This window comes from Diceros bicornis, chromosome 5 (genome assembly GCF_020826845.1).
Source record: "Diceros bicornis minor isolate mBicDic1 chromosome 5, mDicBic1.mat.cur, whole genome shotgun sequence".
Lineage (NCBI taxonomy): Eukaryota > Metazoa > Chordata > Mammalia > Perissodactyla > Rhinocerotidae > Diceros > Diceros bicornis.
In genome coordinates, this window is record NC_080744.1 from 88,684,284 (window position 1) to 88,701,335 (window position 17,052).

The 17,052-nt window shown below is 45.6% G+C and overlaps 1 protein-coding gene across 2 annotated transcripts in view; it reads right to left on the bottom strand.

Moving 5' to 3' along the window:
- Positions 1 to 17,052, bottom strand: part of SLCO3A1 (solute carrier organic anion transporter family member 3A1) — a 295,841-nt gene that overhangs the window by 219,668 nt on the left and 59,121 nt on the right. For both annotated transcript variants that reach the window (XM_058542389.1, XM_058542388.1), the window contains exon 2: positions 16,338 to 16,803. In XM_058542389.1, coding sequence (XP_058398372.1) covers positions 16,338 to 16,803 — 466 coding nt within the window. The remainder of the gene's footprint in view (positions 1 to 16,337; positions 16,804 to 17,052) is intronic.

The following is a 17,052-nucleotide window of genomic DNA, read 5'->3' on the forward strand; positions in this document are numbered from 1 at the left end:
ACAAAATAGAGGAAGATGGGCACAGGTGTTAGCTCAGGGCCAATCTTCCTCAGCAAAAACAAAAATCAACTATTCTACAAATCTCAATTTGGAGCCAGACACAATCAGTAGACATTATGTTCAACTCTTATCACTTATCTACTAAGATATATGACTTTGGACAAGTGACTTAATTCTGCTGAGCCTCAGTTTCCTACTATGTAAGATGGTCATGATGAAGATGAAATGAGAAAACACAAGGGCAATGCTGAGCTCAGAGCCTGGCAGGTGGTGTGCTCTCTACCGGTGGAGGGTTTCCACACCCACAGCTTTCTGAGTCATGGCCACTGCAGACTGCAAGCTGTGGACCCTAACCTTCCACTCTGACTTTAAATTAAAAACTTGTTTAACGCTCATGGATTATTTGCTTAATAGTCTCCAGCAGGAGTGAAACACATTCTTAAAAGAACATGCTTGTCTTGTGTGTGATGAATAGCAATCTCCATCTGCCCCTTCATCTACACACACACGCACACCCTGTGCTAGGTGGTGCCTCTCAGGAAGTCAACACCATCTCCCCAGCTGTGAACACTCACAAGTTCTGAAATGCTTCTCCCAGATATCCAGACAGCCAGCTCAGAGACATCGCCTTCCTTTCCGAGCCTGGCGAGAGGCTTTGTCATGTTATTTCCTTGTCTGGATAATGCATCACATCAGGGAACAGCATTTGACACCTATGAAAAACGGAATTTACACGAGTCCTTGCTTTGAGAACACGCAGAACCCTGTTTCTTTTCTCTAACAGCAGCAGCCATGGTCTGGAAGTGGCATGTCGTTTTGCGAGGCACCGAGTCATTACTCACATTTGTGAAATATCCCTGAGCACATCTGGTCGATACTTTCCAACTCCACATATATGCGACGAATGCACGTGTAGGTTCCTATTAGCCCAGTGTTTCATTCTGCCCTCCCTATGTTTCAAGCTCTTGCTTTTTATGACAGTTGCTGACGGAGTCTGCTGGGAAGCAGAGGAACACATCCCTTGGAGAAAGAACCCCCGAGGCTCAAGTCCCCACGCTGTCCCTTACTGGGCAGGTTACTCAACTCTCTGCATCCTGATTTCCTTCCATAAAATGCAGACAATAAAATCTAACTGAATGGATTGTTTTGAGAACCACACCAGATAATATATGTAGAGAACTTCACTCAGTCTCTGGCACACAGCAAGTGCCTTCATAAACGTTTGCTGATATTATTATGACTCTTACCAGCTGGTGCTAGAGGTCTGATTCATCCACGTATCCCTAGCACCTAGCACAGGGACTGACTATGGTAAGTTCTCAATGTTTGTTAGATCATTGAGTGAATGAAACATGGACAATTAAATTTTAACATGTCTCTATCAAGAACAGGTCAAGTTATTTTAAGTCTCTCAAAAATACAGTGCTATTATCTTATACATATGCATTATATTAATATACAGAACCATATTGTTATTATTCACTGGGTATGTAATAAACTTCAATTAAATTCCAATCCGGGGCCAGCCCTGTGGCTTAGCGGTTAAGTGCTTGCGCTCTGCTGCTGGCGGCCCGGGTTCAGATCCCGGGCACGCACCGACGCACCACTTCTCCAGCCATGCTGAGGCCGCGTCCCACATACAGCAACTAGAAGGATGTGCAGCTATGACATACAACTATCCACTGGGGCTTTGGGGGAAAAGAAATAAATAAATAAAATTATAAAAAAAAAAAAATTCCAATCCGATGCCTTGGAACTTTCATAGCAAAGGTTCCAGAACAACGTGCATCTCTCCAGGTTGGTAAATGTTCAAAGCCTGCTTTGGAGCAGTAGCAACATGAAGGACAACTTGGAGACAGGCCAGATTGGGCACAATGAGACTTGTCAGAGGTAGCCGCAACTGTCCAGGTGAGAGGTGCTGAGGCCCTGGCCTGGGGCAGTGAGGGAAGGCATAAAGGGGACTGGGGAGCCAGACACAAGGGACCTTCAGGCATCATATCAGTAAGAGGTGGTGGCTTTTAAATGCAAGGGGTGGAGGGAAAGAACAAGGTGAGTCGGTGACAAAGCAAACTTGGGAAGAAATTAGGGAGTTGAATTTTGCACTTACTGAGCTTAACGCACATTAGGACACCCAAGTAGAGTTGTCTTTTAACAAGCCAGAAATACGCTGCACACAAATGTTCAGAGCAGCATTACTCACAATAGCCAAGAGGTGGAAGCAACTCCAATGGCCACTGACAAATGAATGGATAAACAAAATGTGGTCTACATACATACAAAGGGATACTCTTCAGCCTTTAAAAAGGAAGGACATTCTGGCACACGCTACAACACGGATGAATCTTGAGGACACTATGTTGAGTGAAATAAACCAGACACAAAGACAAATACTCTATGATTCCACTTATATGAGGTGACTAGAATAGTCAAATCCATTAAGACAGAAAGTAGAAAGGATGTTGCCAAGGCTGGGAAGTTGTTTAATGGGTACAGAGTTTCAGTTTTGCAAGATGACAGAGTTCTGGAGATCTGTTGCACAACAACGTGAATATACTTAACACTACTGAACAGTACATTTAAAAACCGGTTAAGATGGTGAACTTTATGTTATGTGGGGTTTTTTTTTTCACCATAATTTAAAAATTTTTTAATTTAAAAACATAAAAGCTAGAAATATGGATCTGGAGTCATGAGCTGTAGGAGCTCAGTCTCCCAACTTTCCAACTTTGCACCAATATTCACAGATTGAACACTTGGTCACTCACACTCATTTCTGCCCTCTGAACCCTCTCCCTACTCCCCCAGGTAGGCCAATAAGAAACGGTCATTTGTCTACAGGTCATTAACTAGCTCTCAGTAAAGTGTGGCTTAAAGAGATACACAGAGAAGAGTGTTCAGCTGCTTGGACATCATGCCCTCCAGGACAGCTTAAGCAGGCCTTTGCCACTCTCTGATCCATCATGTAACCACCTTCTTCCGCTAACACAGTTCATTGCCATGGACATTCTATTCTTCAAGTTCTTCAGAATACCACAGGGCTGAACAATTGTAAAGGCCCATTCTTTTCCCATGTTGAAAGGCCTTGGAAATTATATCATTTTAACTTGTTGATGTCTACTTGTTCTTTTTCTTCCTCACGTGTTCATCCAGGATCTATGAAGTCTTTGTTATCCTACCTTTTTACCATTTTTGTCCCAGCTGTGGTCTAGAGGGTTCTAAACTCACTCCCGATTTGCACAGAAAAGCAAGTCAGCTTAGTCAGCCTAGGAGTGAAAAAAGTCAAGTCCAAGTTGCATAACAGAGATGAATGTTCACCAATTAAATGCTGCTAGGCCTGAAATGTAAACAAAACCGTCTGGTGAGTGAGTTTCTCTCCCTTTACTATAGGGAGATTGTGAAAACAACTCACGTTTTTTTGTAGGAACAAAGCTTTATCTGATGAGAATTTCAAAAATTCCCACAGAGATGCCAGGCTATCAGCACCCTACACCCATGAGACTTCTCCTGGCCTAGAAACTCATCACTATTTCATACTTCACTGTTAAAATAATGAACAGCTCCAGGTAGTTAGCACACCAAAAATAATAAGGGAGAGCCAGAGAGATAAATAAATAATGTGGTAGATGGATTAAGCCACTTTTAATACGTAGCATAGCACGCCTGCCACCCTATTTTATCTGGTGGGGCGTAATAGTGTCTAAGGATGGGGGAGGGGGAGCAGTGGTGGAAAAGACACCGTCTTTGAGATAAAGGCCAGGACTATAATCCAGGCCTTGCCACTCACTAGCTATACGACTCTAGACAAGTTGCTTAACCTCCTCCAGCCTCAGTTTCTCCATCTGTGCAATGAGAATGACAACCCCTATCTCCCTGGGCTTTAGTAGGCGAGAGCAAGAGAGCACACGTAAAGCTCCTGTTCTCTCTCTGTCATATAGCAAGGACCCCACGAACGAGAGCTAGTGTATTCAGTGTTATTATGGTCATTATTCAAACACACATGTGTTAACACACTTATCTAAATAAGCAGACAGCTGTTAAATTTTCCTTGTGACGGCAATGAATCCTATAATTAAGCACCTACAACTAGTAACAAGGCCAATATTAAAAAATAAAATAAAAGCACCAATGTGGTAGACATTCTGTTCTTTATACTGCCTGATGGCCTTTGAATCTTGTCTTTAGCCCCAGAATCACAGATACTAATGCATACTTAAACCAATCCAGTCCATCTGGCTGGCTGGATCAGGCAAGGTTCTTTCCCCTGTGATACAAATGTACAGACTAAGGCCGGGGTAAGTGAAATGATTTAGATCTAATAATAGACACCACTGGGTTTCAAAAGCTTCCAACCGTCCATACACAATTTTAGAATCTATTAGATCCTTGCTGTGTTAATGAGGCCTCTTGCTGGGAATCCAAGTTCCCTTTGTAAACTCCATTAACAACCCACAAGGCAAGTGGGCAAATGTGAAGGTTCTTATGGTAATAATGCCTTGCCCAGAAAGGAAGGCAGTGGGAAATCCCATCCATTTGTACTGCATGCTCAGGACATTAGAGAGAAAGAGAGAAAGGCATCTCTCCTTGGAGAGGGATTAGGTTGGGCTCAACACCCAGCCCTTCTCCATCTCCTATACCTGAACTAGGAGGCAGTGGTAACTGGCAGACAAGAAGGAGGATTCTCAAATGCAGCAACTATCCCAAAAAGTTTGGGATGAAGAGTTTTGCCATAAAGTTTGAGTTCATTCATGTCCCCAGATGATTTTTGAGTCCCTCACAACTTTCTGCCTGTTTGTTTGTTTGCTTTTAATTGCCCCAAGAGAATTTTTCTTAGTAAGAACACATGGAAAATTTTGACTTTGAGAGTTCAGATTCCCTTAATGATCCAAGTGCATTTCTAAAATGTTTTTGCTTTTAGAGGGAAAAAAAAGTTTTGATTTTCCTATCTGTGCATCAGTTCAAACCAGCACAGAAAACTTGCTGAATACTACCCAAAACACCTAAGGTTAGGCTGAAAGAAGGGATGGAAAATTTCAGCCATAAAGGAATTTCGGGGGGGAGTGGGGAAGGCGGTACAGGAGGAGGAGGGCTGAGAGGGTGTCTCCTGCTGCTGGGCTGAGCACTCATTCTGACCTTTCACCCAGAGTGATGGCTCAAAAGCTTCCTGTTGTAAGTACAGTGGCTCCCCAGGGAGCAGATCAAGTTAAGAGCTGAGCAGTAACAACATTCCAGTCCCCAAATGCCATCTGTCACTCCATACAGCCTATCACCTCAACTGTGTCGGCTCACCTCACCCCAAGATGCCTGTCGTCAGGGTCTGTCCAACATAAGGACTTCACGTGGTTTCAACCTTTTTTTCGGTCACAAACCTCTTTGAGAATCCAGTGACAGCTTTCCCACAGGAGTACACATACATCTCCACATAATTTTAGAAGGTCATGGACCCCTCCCCGAAAGCACATTCGAGAACCTTTAGCTTCAAGTAGCCCACTTAAGCAGCCCTCAATTCCTCTTAACATTCTTAAGGTAAATTCCTAAGTCTCAGCTCTAAAGACTACATCTAAGTTTTTATGAGTGTCCACTGGCCACCTAATGCTTTTAGTATCTTCAGATTTTGTCTGTGTGTGGGCAAAAATAGGCACGCGCACAGGCACATACACACGGCTTGGCAGGAATGAAACGGAAAAGCAAAGTTGGGAATGGAGCACCCTCAGCTTACTCACTCCTGACAACGTGAAGTCATCAGAAGGCGTTAAGGTAGCTTTGGCAATGGCAGTCATGTAAAGGAGCCAGGGTTGGTCGTGTTTTTTCCATTCAATAAACAGCGCCATTGAATAAGCACACTCTTCCCGCCCACATAAGCAATTTGCTATTATAAACACTTAACTGTTCCTGCACAAACCCTGCAATGAGTTATTTTTAAATACTTTGTTTTTGATGGGTAGGGAGAAAGTGGAGGGGGCATTACTTTTGCCCTCTGGTCCCTGTCCTGCAACTTAAATGTCTATGAAATAATGAAGAACTAAACCAGAACTTTCAACCTAACCCTTTTTATTGTACGTACAAAGTCAAGAGTTCTTCCGTTCTTTAGAATATCCTGGGTAAATACTTTGATATTATGAAAGAGCTAGCGCTTTGATCAGAGGACAACCGCCTTACACGTGTTTCCTTGGACAGAAACACTCATCCCTGTTGGAAGGTGCTTGGTCAAACCTCAGTGAGAGGAAAGCAATCCAGTCCAACTCGTACATGACATCACAGGGCACTTAAGCCTGATTAGGCAGGATCCTGCTGGCTGCAAATGTTGGAAAGGATAACTTATGTGCTCAAGTAACTGGGATCCTAAAGGGAATGCTAACTAGGATGCTAGCTTCAGGCACAGCTGGATCCAGGGAGCCCTCTTGCCCTCTTTCTCCTGGTCTACTTTCCTTTGTGCTGTCTTCATTTCTAGGTCAAGTTCTCTGCATATGGCAGCAAAGATGAACATTGGAATCTCTGGGCATTCAGAGTTGTTACAGCTAGCAGTCCTAGAAGAGAAAGTGACTCTCTCTCTCTCTTTCTCTGAGTCCATTTTTCAAACCTCATGGTAGACTCTGATTGTCTCACTCCCTGGGCCAATCATTGTAGACCAGAGCCCTTCTCTGTATCATGGTTGGCCATGCCTGGACCACACGATCATTTCTGCAACCCACAAGAACCACCTGGGATGAGCACAGGCAGTGTCCCAGCAAAAAAAAAAAAAAAAGATGCTGCACAGACAAAAGCAAACATCCACAACAAAGACTCTTACACGAGGCATTTTAACACTACAGAATTCTGTAGCAATGAAGAACCCACTTCCCACTGAAGAGAAAGGCCATTAACCTCTAATCCCAGCGCCAACAATGGCAAATCACAATCCTCTACAGAAACCGAACCCTTCATGGCATCTGCTCTCACAGAATGCTTCCTGTCGGTGAAAGGAAATAAAGCCAAGACTACTCTCTCTCAGAGAGGAGAAGTAAATAGTCTAGAAATAAACTAAAGAAAAAAATATGCATGTTATTCAGAAAAATATCTCAAAATATTTTTAATTTAAGAACAATACCTGTGTTACAGAAAAATAAAATGGGTCTGCTTTCACTAGTCTGGTGCAGTAAGAGGTCAGCGGTAAAGAAGTAATGAGCAGTAGTCTTGGAGGTTCTTAAGGAAGGAAAACTTCCTTGTGTGCATCCTCACCTTTCCCACGAATCTTCTCTAGGGCAGCCTGGGCCTCTGTGGTCTTACACCCTGTCTATCAAACACTTCGATGCTACGCTCCAAAATCCCTTAGCAAAGATGCTCTCACCCAAGTAAACATCCGTAGGCCCCAAACAGCCCAAGATGGTATCGGTTTCTGCATTCCACAGCTCCCTTCAGGGAACTGTGAGTAGCATTTTTCTTCATCTGGCCATGCTTAGCTTGAAGAAACGGTTTAGTTTCTTTTCCATTCTGCAATTTCCATTCTTATGAGGTAGGAGGCAAAGCCTCAACCAGAATAGCACCCTGAGAGGCCCGCTCAGCAGTAGACATTCACTCATTTCGGTCACGGTGTCCTGTGTTTGCACAAGAGCCCCTATCCCCTCATCCCAACCCAACACCCATATCATTTGAAACCACAGTAGATAAAACTATTTATTCTGGCTGTGGCAGCCATGATGTGCAACTGCTTTCCTTTCCTCCTTTCTTATTTATTTATTTGCTACTCGAAAGGTGAATACAGTCTGAAATTGATGATCTGGTGCAAAGAGGCCAAAATGTCAAGCCACCTACGCATTTTTGCTGGCTTACATAGCAGTTGACCCATGGAGGGTTTGGAGACTATTTCAATGAGTCGGTAATTCAGTCCACTTGAAAAACATAGATTTCCAGACTCACTTAAAAATCAGATCTGGCAAGACTGACTTTTTTCTTTTCTTTTTCTTTTTTTTTTTTGGTGAGGGAGATTAGCGCTGAGCTAATATCTGTTGCCAATCCTCCTCTTTTTGCTGAGGAAGATTGGCTCTGGGCTAACATCCGTGCCCATCTTCCTCTACTTTATACGTGGAACAGCTGCCAAAGCATGGCTTGATGAGCAGTGCATTAGGTCCGCGCCTGGGATCCGAACCTACAAACCCCAGGCCTCCGAAGCGGGGCGGTGAACTTAACCACTACGCCATCAGGCCAGCCCCTGGCAAGACCGACTTTGAGTTCCCACAGGGCCACAAATGGCGGAGAACGAGGCAAGGACTGTTGGTTCCCCAGCCCCCACACAGTCTGCTTTTCTCATTTGCTAGCTGAGCCCCTGCAGCACTTAAGATTGTTACCCCTGAGCAGCAGGCGTGGGAGGGGGCTTCAAAACAAGGGCACCAACACTCACGGCTGGCCCAAAGCTTATTTTCAGGACATCCTTGTGCCTCACTCATTTATCTTCTGGGAAAAGCCACAGCAAGGCCAAATGGCTGCTTTCCAGCTCATACTATCTGAACTAAACTGAGCTTTTCAAGTTTCCAGCAAATGTGCATGAGGCTATAGCCACAAAAATGTTCATCACCTAAAGGTCCAATGAGGAAATTCCAGCATTTCTGGATTGATAAAATATAACGTAATTATCTAAAACGATGTTTATTGTTTAAGACATACAAAAAAGTTTATAATACATCAGTTGACAAAAAGCAGTTTACTTAACTGGTTGGTCTTAACTGGTTAAAAATTTAGGGGCCAGGGGCTGGCCAGGCGGCACAAGCGGTTAAACGCGCGCACTCCTCTGCGGCGGTCCAGAGTTCGCCGGTTCGGATCCTGGGCTCGCACCGACGCACCACTTGTCAGGCCATGCTGTGGCGGTGTCCCATATAAAGTGGAGGAAGATGGGCATGGATGTTAGCCCAGGGCCAGTCTTCCTCAGCAAAAAGAGGAGGATTGGCAGATGTTAGCTCAGGGCTGATCTCCTCACACACACACACACACACACAAAATATATATATATAGGGGCCAGCCCAGTTGCATAGTGGTTAAGGTCACGCGCTCCGCTTTGGCAGCCCCGGGGCTTGCGGGTTCGGATCCTGGGCGCAGATTGAAGCACCGCTCATCATTTACATTTTCATATTATATTTTTGTTTTTCCCAATTTTACCAAAACAAGAATACATTCTTTTGAAAAATTAAACAAATATTAAGAAGCAATGTGTTGGAACCCAGAAAACTAACCAATACATCACGTTGGGGCAATCGCCATACTCTGGGGTGCCTCCACCTTCATACAAACCAGATCGCCTGCTGCCCCAGGCAGCAGGCAAAGAGGAGCCCTGCTGACTTAATTCAGGACTGAAGAGGTTGCTATTCTCAGATCTAGGAGATGGATTATATCCCAGGCTGAAAATCAGGATCCCACTACTCTTGTCAAAAGACCTGCCCGTGTGTTTAATAAAGTCAATCACTTATTCCTGCCTCAGCTTCTACATCTGGAGATGGAAATGACATGACCATAAAGATGAACAGATAGCGTTTACTGATCTCCACATGGACACGATACCTGACGCCCAGGCAAAGACTCGCAAGGCAGGTCCCACTGCCATCTTACTGATTAAAAAAAACAGGCTCAGGTCAACTGGAAACGTGTCCAAAATCCCAGTGGCAGGTCTGTGGAGGAGCCAGGATGGGAACCTCAAGACTGTCAGACTCCAGAGCCCACACTCCGAGTCTTGTCCAAGGTCACCAGGCAGTGAGCACAGCAGTGATTCCATGAACCACGGGGCATGAATTATGAGCGGCTGAAAATGATGAGAAACACCTACCAGCATGAGCAATATGGAAGTACCAGATAAGAGCTACACGTGCGTCTCCCAGCACGTTGCTAAAACACACGGAAACGGCATGCGACCAGCATCGGGGGAGAGCGAGTGAAACACAGCCAAAACAAATTGACTGGTTTTAGAGTATCATTTATTTACAAAAAGAAATTAATGATGGGAACTTCAATATCAATGAAGCTGCAAGAGTATAATGAGCTACGCTTGCTCCCACAAGGGATAGCTTTTTAATTATTTTTTCAGATGAACTGCAGTCACAATGTATTTGATCCATACTCGACCCACACTCTTTGGAGAGTTAAAACACATTTTACCCAATGACAAGTTAAAATAAAAACTCATCAGAAGCAAAATAACTCTGGGCTCCCGGGGCTCAGAAGAGAAATTTGGTTCTCTTTGGTTGCTGGCTGGAATTATAGTGACCTTTCCGCTAAATAAACACTTGGCAGATGAAATCTGAGAATAATTCTCTTTGCATCATTAACTGGAACATGGAGGGCTCCACTGGGTTTCAATGTAAGAGACAAACAAAACATGACACATTACTGTCTAATATACGTGGCTCCCAGCTTGGAGCGACTGCTCTGTGTATTCGGGCACCCTGCGAGGACCCCATTCTCCTGAGAATGCAGAAGGTCCCCACAGGAAGCCCTCCTCAAAGAATCACTTTCCTCTAGCCAGCTCCCATTCTACCTGCAGGCTTCTATCTCTGTATCTTCCTCTGCGTGTGTGTGTGCACATGTGTATATGTCTGTGTGCTGGTGTTGCATGTGTATATGGCAGCCAAACACACTCACACAACTCAAAATGATCTCAGAACAACATCATTTGCATTAATTGTGATAAAATTACACAGAACCATAAACAGACACACACAGAGATACACAAATGAGTGCATATAAAATTGGTGAAATCTGAATAAACCTCATGGATTGTACCAATGTTAATTTCCTGGTTTTGATATTGTACTATAGTTATGCAAGATGTTACCACTGGGGGAAACTGGATGAAGGGTACAGGGAACTTCCCTGTATTTTGCAACAATTTGTGATTCTATAATTATTTCAAAATAAAAAGTTAAAAAAAAAAAACCTGCATCCTCAAATATCTTTTGGGTACCTTAAAAAAAAAAAGAAAACAATGCAGCTCCTCATAAAAAAGTTAGGACAGAGGCTGGCCTGGTGGTGTAGTGGTTAAGTTTGAACACTCCGTTTTGGCGGGCCCAGGGTTCGTGGGTTCAGATCCCAGGCGCGGACCTACACACTGCTCACCAAGCCACGCTGTGGCGGTGTCCCACATACAAAAAATAGAGGAAGACTGGCACAGGTTAGCTCAGTGGCAATCTTCCTCACCAAAAAAAAAAAAAAGTTAGGACAAAAGACACAAGAGTCTTCGCTTGGTTTGTTACTGGTCCACTTGGTACCTGTTATGGGCTGAATCATGATCCCCCAAAATTCATTTGTTGAAGCCCTAACCCACAGTGCTTCAGCACGTGACCTGTATTTGGAAACAGGGCCTTAAAGAGGTAATTAAGGTTAAATGAGGTCCTATGGGTGGGCCCTAATCCAATCTGACTGGTGTCCTTATAAGAGGAGGAAATTAAGACACACACCGAGACACCATGGATGAGTACACACAGAGGAACGCCCATGTGAAGGCACAGGGAGGAGAAGGCACCATCTGCAAGCCAAGGAGAGGGACCTCAGAGGAAACTCACTCTACTGATACCTTGATCTTGGACTTCCAGCCTCCAGAACTGTGAGAAAATAAATTTCTATTGTCTAAGTCACCCAGTCTGGTGTTACGTTATGGCAGCCACAGCAAACTAATACAGGACCCACATCCTTCATGCCCCATTCATCTGGTTTTGTCCCCAGCCCTTGGTTTCTTTCTTTAAGAGGGAAATGGCAGCTGAAGTGTAGCAGGAAACCTCACCAGGTAAGGGACAACGGTCTCAGCACAGAAGAGCTAAGTTTTCAGTACCTCGTCCCTACTCATGTGAGGCTGGTACTTAGCTATCTGGCAAGTTATCTAAACATGGAAGAGGGATCACAGTCTTTCAGGATGGGCCCAGAGGGCAGAACCAGAACCACCATGCGGAAAGTTGTAAGGAGACAGATTCCTAACACAACATACGGACAATTTCCTAATGGGTCTCATGGTTCAAAAATGCCATGACAAGCCCTGTGAGGGTAGGGCGTCCACAATGCTAGAGAGAGAACAGAAGATGGAATACACCAGCTGCCCCTGCCTCACAAGTCTCCGCTCTGATCTGTGCCCATCGCTACTCAAAGCACCATATGAAACAGGGGCACGAGCTCCTTCTAGAACCCTGAGCTGAAATGCTAGCCAGGACCGCCCTCCTCTCTCTCCTCTCTCCTTTCTACTCGCAACTCTCTAGTCTGGCTCTGATACTCATTCTCCATTCCAATAGCACCTCTCCCCTCAGATTTCAGGCACACTGCTCTCTACCCATGGCTTGTGTGATTTTTATTCCCTTAAGGCTTCAGGCCATCTTGTGGAATGCCCTGACTTGCACCTGACCCTGGACCATCCACCAGCCTTCCACCCCCCACCATAGCCTTGTCACAGATCCTGGACGTACCTCGGAAAAACATCACTCTCAGACCTGGAGCTCAGCCCCATTCAGCTAAGTTATCTTATGCAAGAATTAATTCACTGCTCAGAATCACAGTTTACCTGTCTGCTTCATTTATAACAGCAAAAATTTTAAAAACCCAGGGCCAATAATAAAGGGCATTAAAAATTATGGTATAGATCCACAAGGGAATATTATGTATGCAGTAATAACATCATAGAAGAATATTTAGCGCCATGAGGCAATGCTCATAAAATATTAAAAGATAAATGCAATTGCAAAACATTGTTGATTATAAACATATTTTTTGTAAAATAGCGTACCAACGCAGAAAAAAAGACTGTATATAACCACAAAGTTAGGAGTAATTATTCTTTAATTATGCTTTTTTTATACTTCCAAAGTCGTCAACAGTGAACACGGAATATTTTTTAACTAGGAATAAAGTTTTTAAAAAATCCTTACCACTCTCCTTTCACCTGTTTCCTTCTCAAAGAAAAAAAGGCAATAACCAGCTGACACAGCAACCTAATGAAAGGACACAGGGAGTCCATTACGTTACTCCACTTGTTCTTCCTATAATACAACCTGCCATGTTTTGAGCTTGGAAAAACAGAGCAGCTAAGAAAGCTGGGCATGCAGTCTAGAGGCACGAGCAGACTCCCAAAGTCAGGCCCCCGCATCAAACCTTTTCCACAGCCACTCTGCCCGATCTATCCCTCTAGGAAGAAAGAGGGCCACGTGCCACCCACGGGTCACCGTCTAGCATCGCCGTGAGGCTTGGCTCCACACTGTGCCATATATAGGGAAAAGCCTGCCAGCAGAGCCGCGTCTCCATTCATCGGGGTTTGACCCCCAGTAATGAGCTTCGTTGGCTCCCTCCCCACACTGGAAAGGAGAGGCTGCAGAATGGTGCCAGCCAGAGAAGCCCCTTGTGAATGGCCCATCGAGGAATCCAGGAGTTTGGCTGCGGCTCAGCCACCAGAGGCCAAAGCAAACAGTCATTCCAGTGAAAAATATAGCTTGAATCAAGATAGCACGCTTCACTTTCCCCCTGGTTGTAGTGGGGTCTATGACACAGCCACAGATAACACCCATCTGGTGACCCAGAATGCAGGCAACCCAGGGGCAGGTCTTGTCACCAGTGCACCAAGCACTGTTATCATCCCCTTCTCTGCTGACAGCCACAGGAAAGGATGCGCTGTGAACAAGCCTGTGTCTTACACACACAGTATTGACAATCCTTTCAATCTCCAATCCACACTCACACTTTAGGCGTATAATCAGATGGCTGGTTGTGGGCCTCTCTCTTAACCAGCTTTGCAGAAGCCAGAACCAGGAGGTACATACTACTCCACCCCAATAGGTACACGTCACCCACAGTCCCAGCGCCAGCCCCTTCACACTTTCCTCCTCTCTGCAGGGCGTTGAGAGGCCACAGTTCACATCCATCCCACTCAGTGGGCTCCCCCCAATACTTCCTGAGGCAAAGGTAAGTTGCTTCAGGAACTAGCCCTCTATCAGGGGAGATAAATGCTAAAATAGTCTCATGATCACAAACACTTTTTCATGGGCTGTATAGTAAATGAATGAACCAGTATGCTCTGCTATGCTACAGTCTTCTTAAACTGTTCCTGGAGAATTCAAACTGTGCATGGAATAAAAAGGCCACCTATTGAGGCCAATCTGTGCAGAAGGCTTGCTCTCTGCTGCTCCCTGTAAACACAGACCCGTAAAACCAGTTTGGAAAGACTTAAAGAGTCCATCTCCGTGGCTATGTGCTGTCATGTTTTGGAATTTGGCCAGACGGACCACAGCCACCAAGATGTCCATGTACCATGCAAATAAGACACTCCCAACCCTCTGACTGCTTACTATCATAGGCGAAAAGGGCACCCACATAGAAATTTGGCCAAAATGTTCTTCCTACCAAAAACTCATTATAAATCCCCTAGTCAAGGCCTCAGAACTGGAGAAGGCCCCTTGCCTCAAATGGTCAGCCCTACTGCCCTTCCCTCCACCTCCCACACCTGAAACCAAAATGCTTCCAAATCCTAAAGCTTTGCACATACAAAAACCAGGTCCCCTCCAGTGGGGTGGGCACCACAGCCTAACTCATCAGGGAAGACTTCCAGAAGAGGGTTCTGGGCCTGCTGCTCCAGGCAGGAAGCCCCAAGGAGAGGTGATTGAGCACTGGCATGACTTCAGGAGGGATACAGCGGAGAAATTTTTCAATTTATTCTATCATTAGAGACAAGAACTCAGCTTTTCACTCCCCATTTCCTTCCTGTGCTCAGATTTATCTACTTGCTGTTATTGCTACCAGAAAAAACACCTCTCCCAGGTTCCTAAGGGTGACATCCGTTTGGCTGGAGACCAACAGTCTGACTGGGCCTCAGGAGACTACCTTGGCCACATGCTATGTATGGCCCATGTCCCAGTCCACCACAGACTTACATGGAGGAGCTTTCACTCCAGCTTTAAAAGAAACAAAATGCACATGATTTCCTTAGTGCCTGCTCCTCACCGTACCCACCTTCAGACACAATTACGGAAGCAGCTAACCACATGGAGGGAAGGACTGTCCATCTCCGGCCTGAGCAGTCTTCTCTTCTACTTTGTGTCCCACAGGTAGGCCGTGACCAGGCTCACAGGTGCTCCACCCTGAACAGGGAGGCAAGTACTCTCTACCTTTCCCACCCTGAGCCTGTTCACAGAGGGCTGAAACATATGCCTGCAACATTTTGTTCCGTGGCTGGGGCAGAAAGGCACAGAGGAAAATCAGCATTCAGGTGTGTAACTGTTCCAACCCCTCCTGTCTCAGAAAGCTTGGGCAGCGTAGGGTGGGTGCTTGGCAGATATGAAGCTTTATGTCAAATTCTGTTCAAATTCTATTTTAACCTAAACCTCCATATTATAATTAACTTTATACCTCAAGGCACCCTTCTTTCAGGAGGCATAAAGCTTCCGCAGGTAGAGGTAATTTTTTCAAAGCTTAGCACTTGGAGACTGGGGATATGTCATAAAAATCCAACAGCTCAAGGGAGGCAAAATTATACTTGGTAAACAAGGGCTGGAGATGCTCAGCAGGCCAGCCCACACCCTACAAATGACCATGCAACAGTGTCCAGAAGCAGTGACTGACGACCCCATCTGCTCTAAGAGCAAGTCACTACTAAGATACTTCTCAACCCTACACCACAAATGGCTTCCATCCTTCCAGCATAAAATATCAGAAACTATTAGAGCACAAAATAATTTTTGAAAACTCAGATGTAAGTTTTTTATTTCTTCCTAAATAGTCAGTTCCAGTGTATATCTCCATTACAGAAAAAAATTACTCAAATTCACCAACTTTCAATGATACCAAATGCCAAGAAAGCAAGCATCTCTCCCTTTGAGCTTCAATAGGACAGAAGATCGTTAGATTAAAATTAAAATTTTATTTTAAATTATTATTAAAATGACTATTAAAAACTGGAGTTTCCAACTTGCAGACCCCAAGTACGTCGTCGTGGCTAATGCCAGATACCCTGAAGTCCACACACACACACACACACACACACACACACACACAAAAAGCAGATAAATAAACATACAACTCCTCCTGACCATGTCTGCCCATTCAAGGTCTGTTAACACTCTAGCACAGCTGAGCTCCAATTCTGCTGCACATTGGAACCACCCGGGGAGATTTTCAAAAAGGCTGCATGTTCAGGCTGCACCCCAGACCAACGACACCAGAATTTCCGGGGGTGCAACTCAGACATCAGCATTTCTCAAAAGCCCCGAGATGTGCAGCCAAGTCTGAGAACCAGTGCTCTGGCTGAATAGAAAGCTCACGGGCCCACCTTTCCTTCTCAACACACCCTGGTTACTAACAAGAGCATGAACCCCAAAAGAACCGCACCCCCAGGGCGCCGCAGCAGCTCCTACCTATGTAGAGCGAGGAGTCCTTCCTGCGCACGTGGTCGTCGATGTAGGAGACGCCCAGGGGCTGCACCGGGGTAGCACCGATCCCCAGGAGCACCTGGGCGCCAATGAGCAGCAAGTACATCATGTTGGTGGCGGTCCGGCTGCGGCAGATGAGGTCCGGGTCGGGGCCCTGGTCGCCGCCCGAGCCGTTGGCGGCGCAGACGTCGCGGCCCTCGGCGCCCCAGCGGATCTCGCCCGCCTCGTACTTGTACTGGTGCGTCAGGAACTCGGGCAGCGCCGAGAGCAGCGCGCCCAGCGCCATGACGATGCCGCCGCAGCCGATGAGGCGCGGCCGGTGCCCGCGCGCCCCGAAGTAGCTCACGAAGAGGATGAGCGCCAGGTTCCCGATCTCAAAGCTGCTGGCGATCACGCCCACGTCGGCACTCTGCAGGTTGAACCTCCGCTCCAGGGTGGTCAGGACGCTCACCTGCGGGATGCAAAACGAAATCTTAATGCCAACTCAGATGGACACCGCTGAGGAAGCCCCCTTCCGGCATCACGGTGCACCTGCCCGTCCCGGACCCTCCCACCTGCCAGTTTTTTACCAGAAGCAAAAAGGCACCTATGGAAAGTGATTTAAACCTGAAGGGTCCGCAAAACGTTTACTTTGTATGATAATCCTAATTCAACGGTTAAAGAATTAACTTTGCCAATGGCAAAGAAGTTTTTCTTGGCA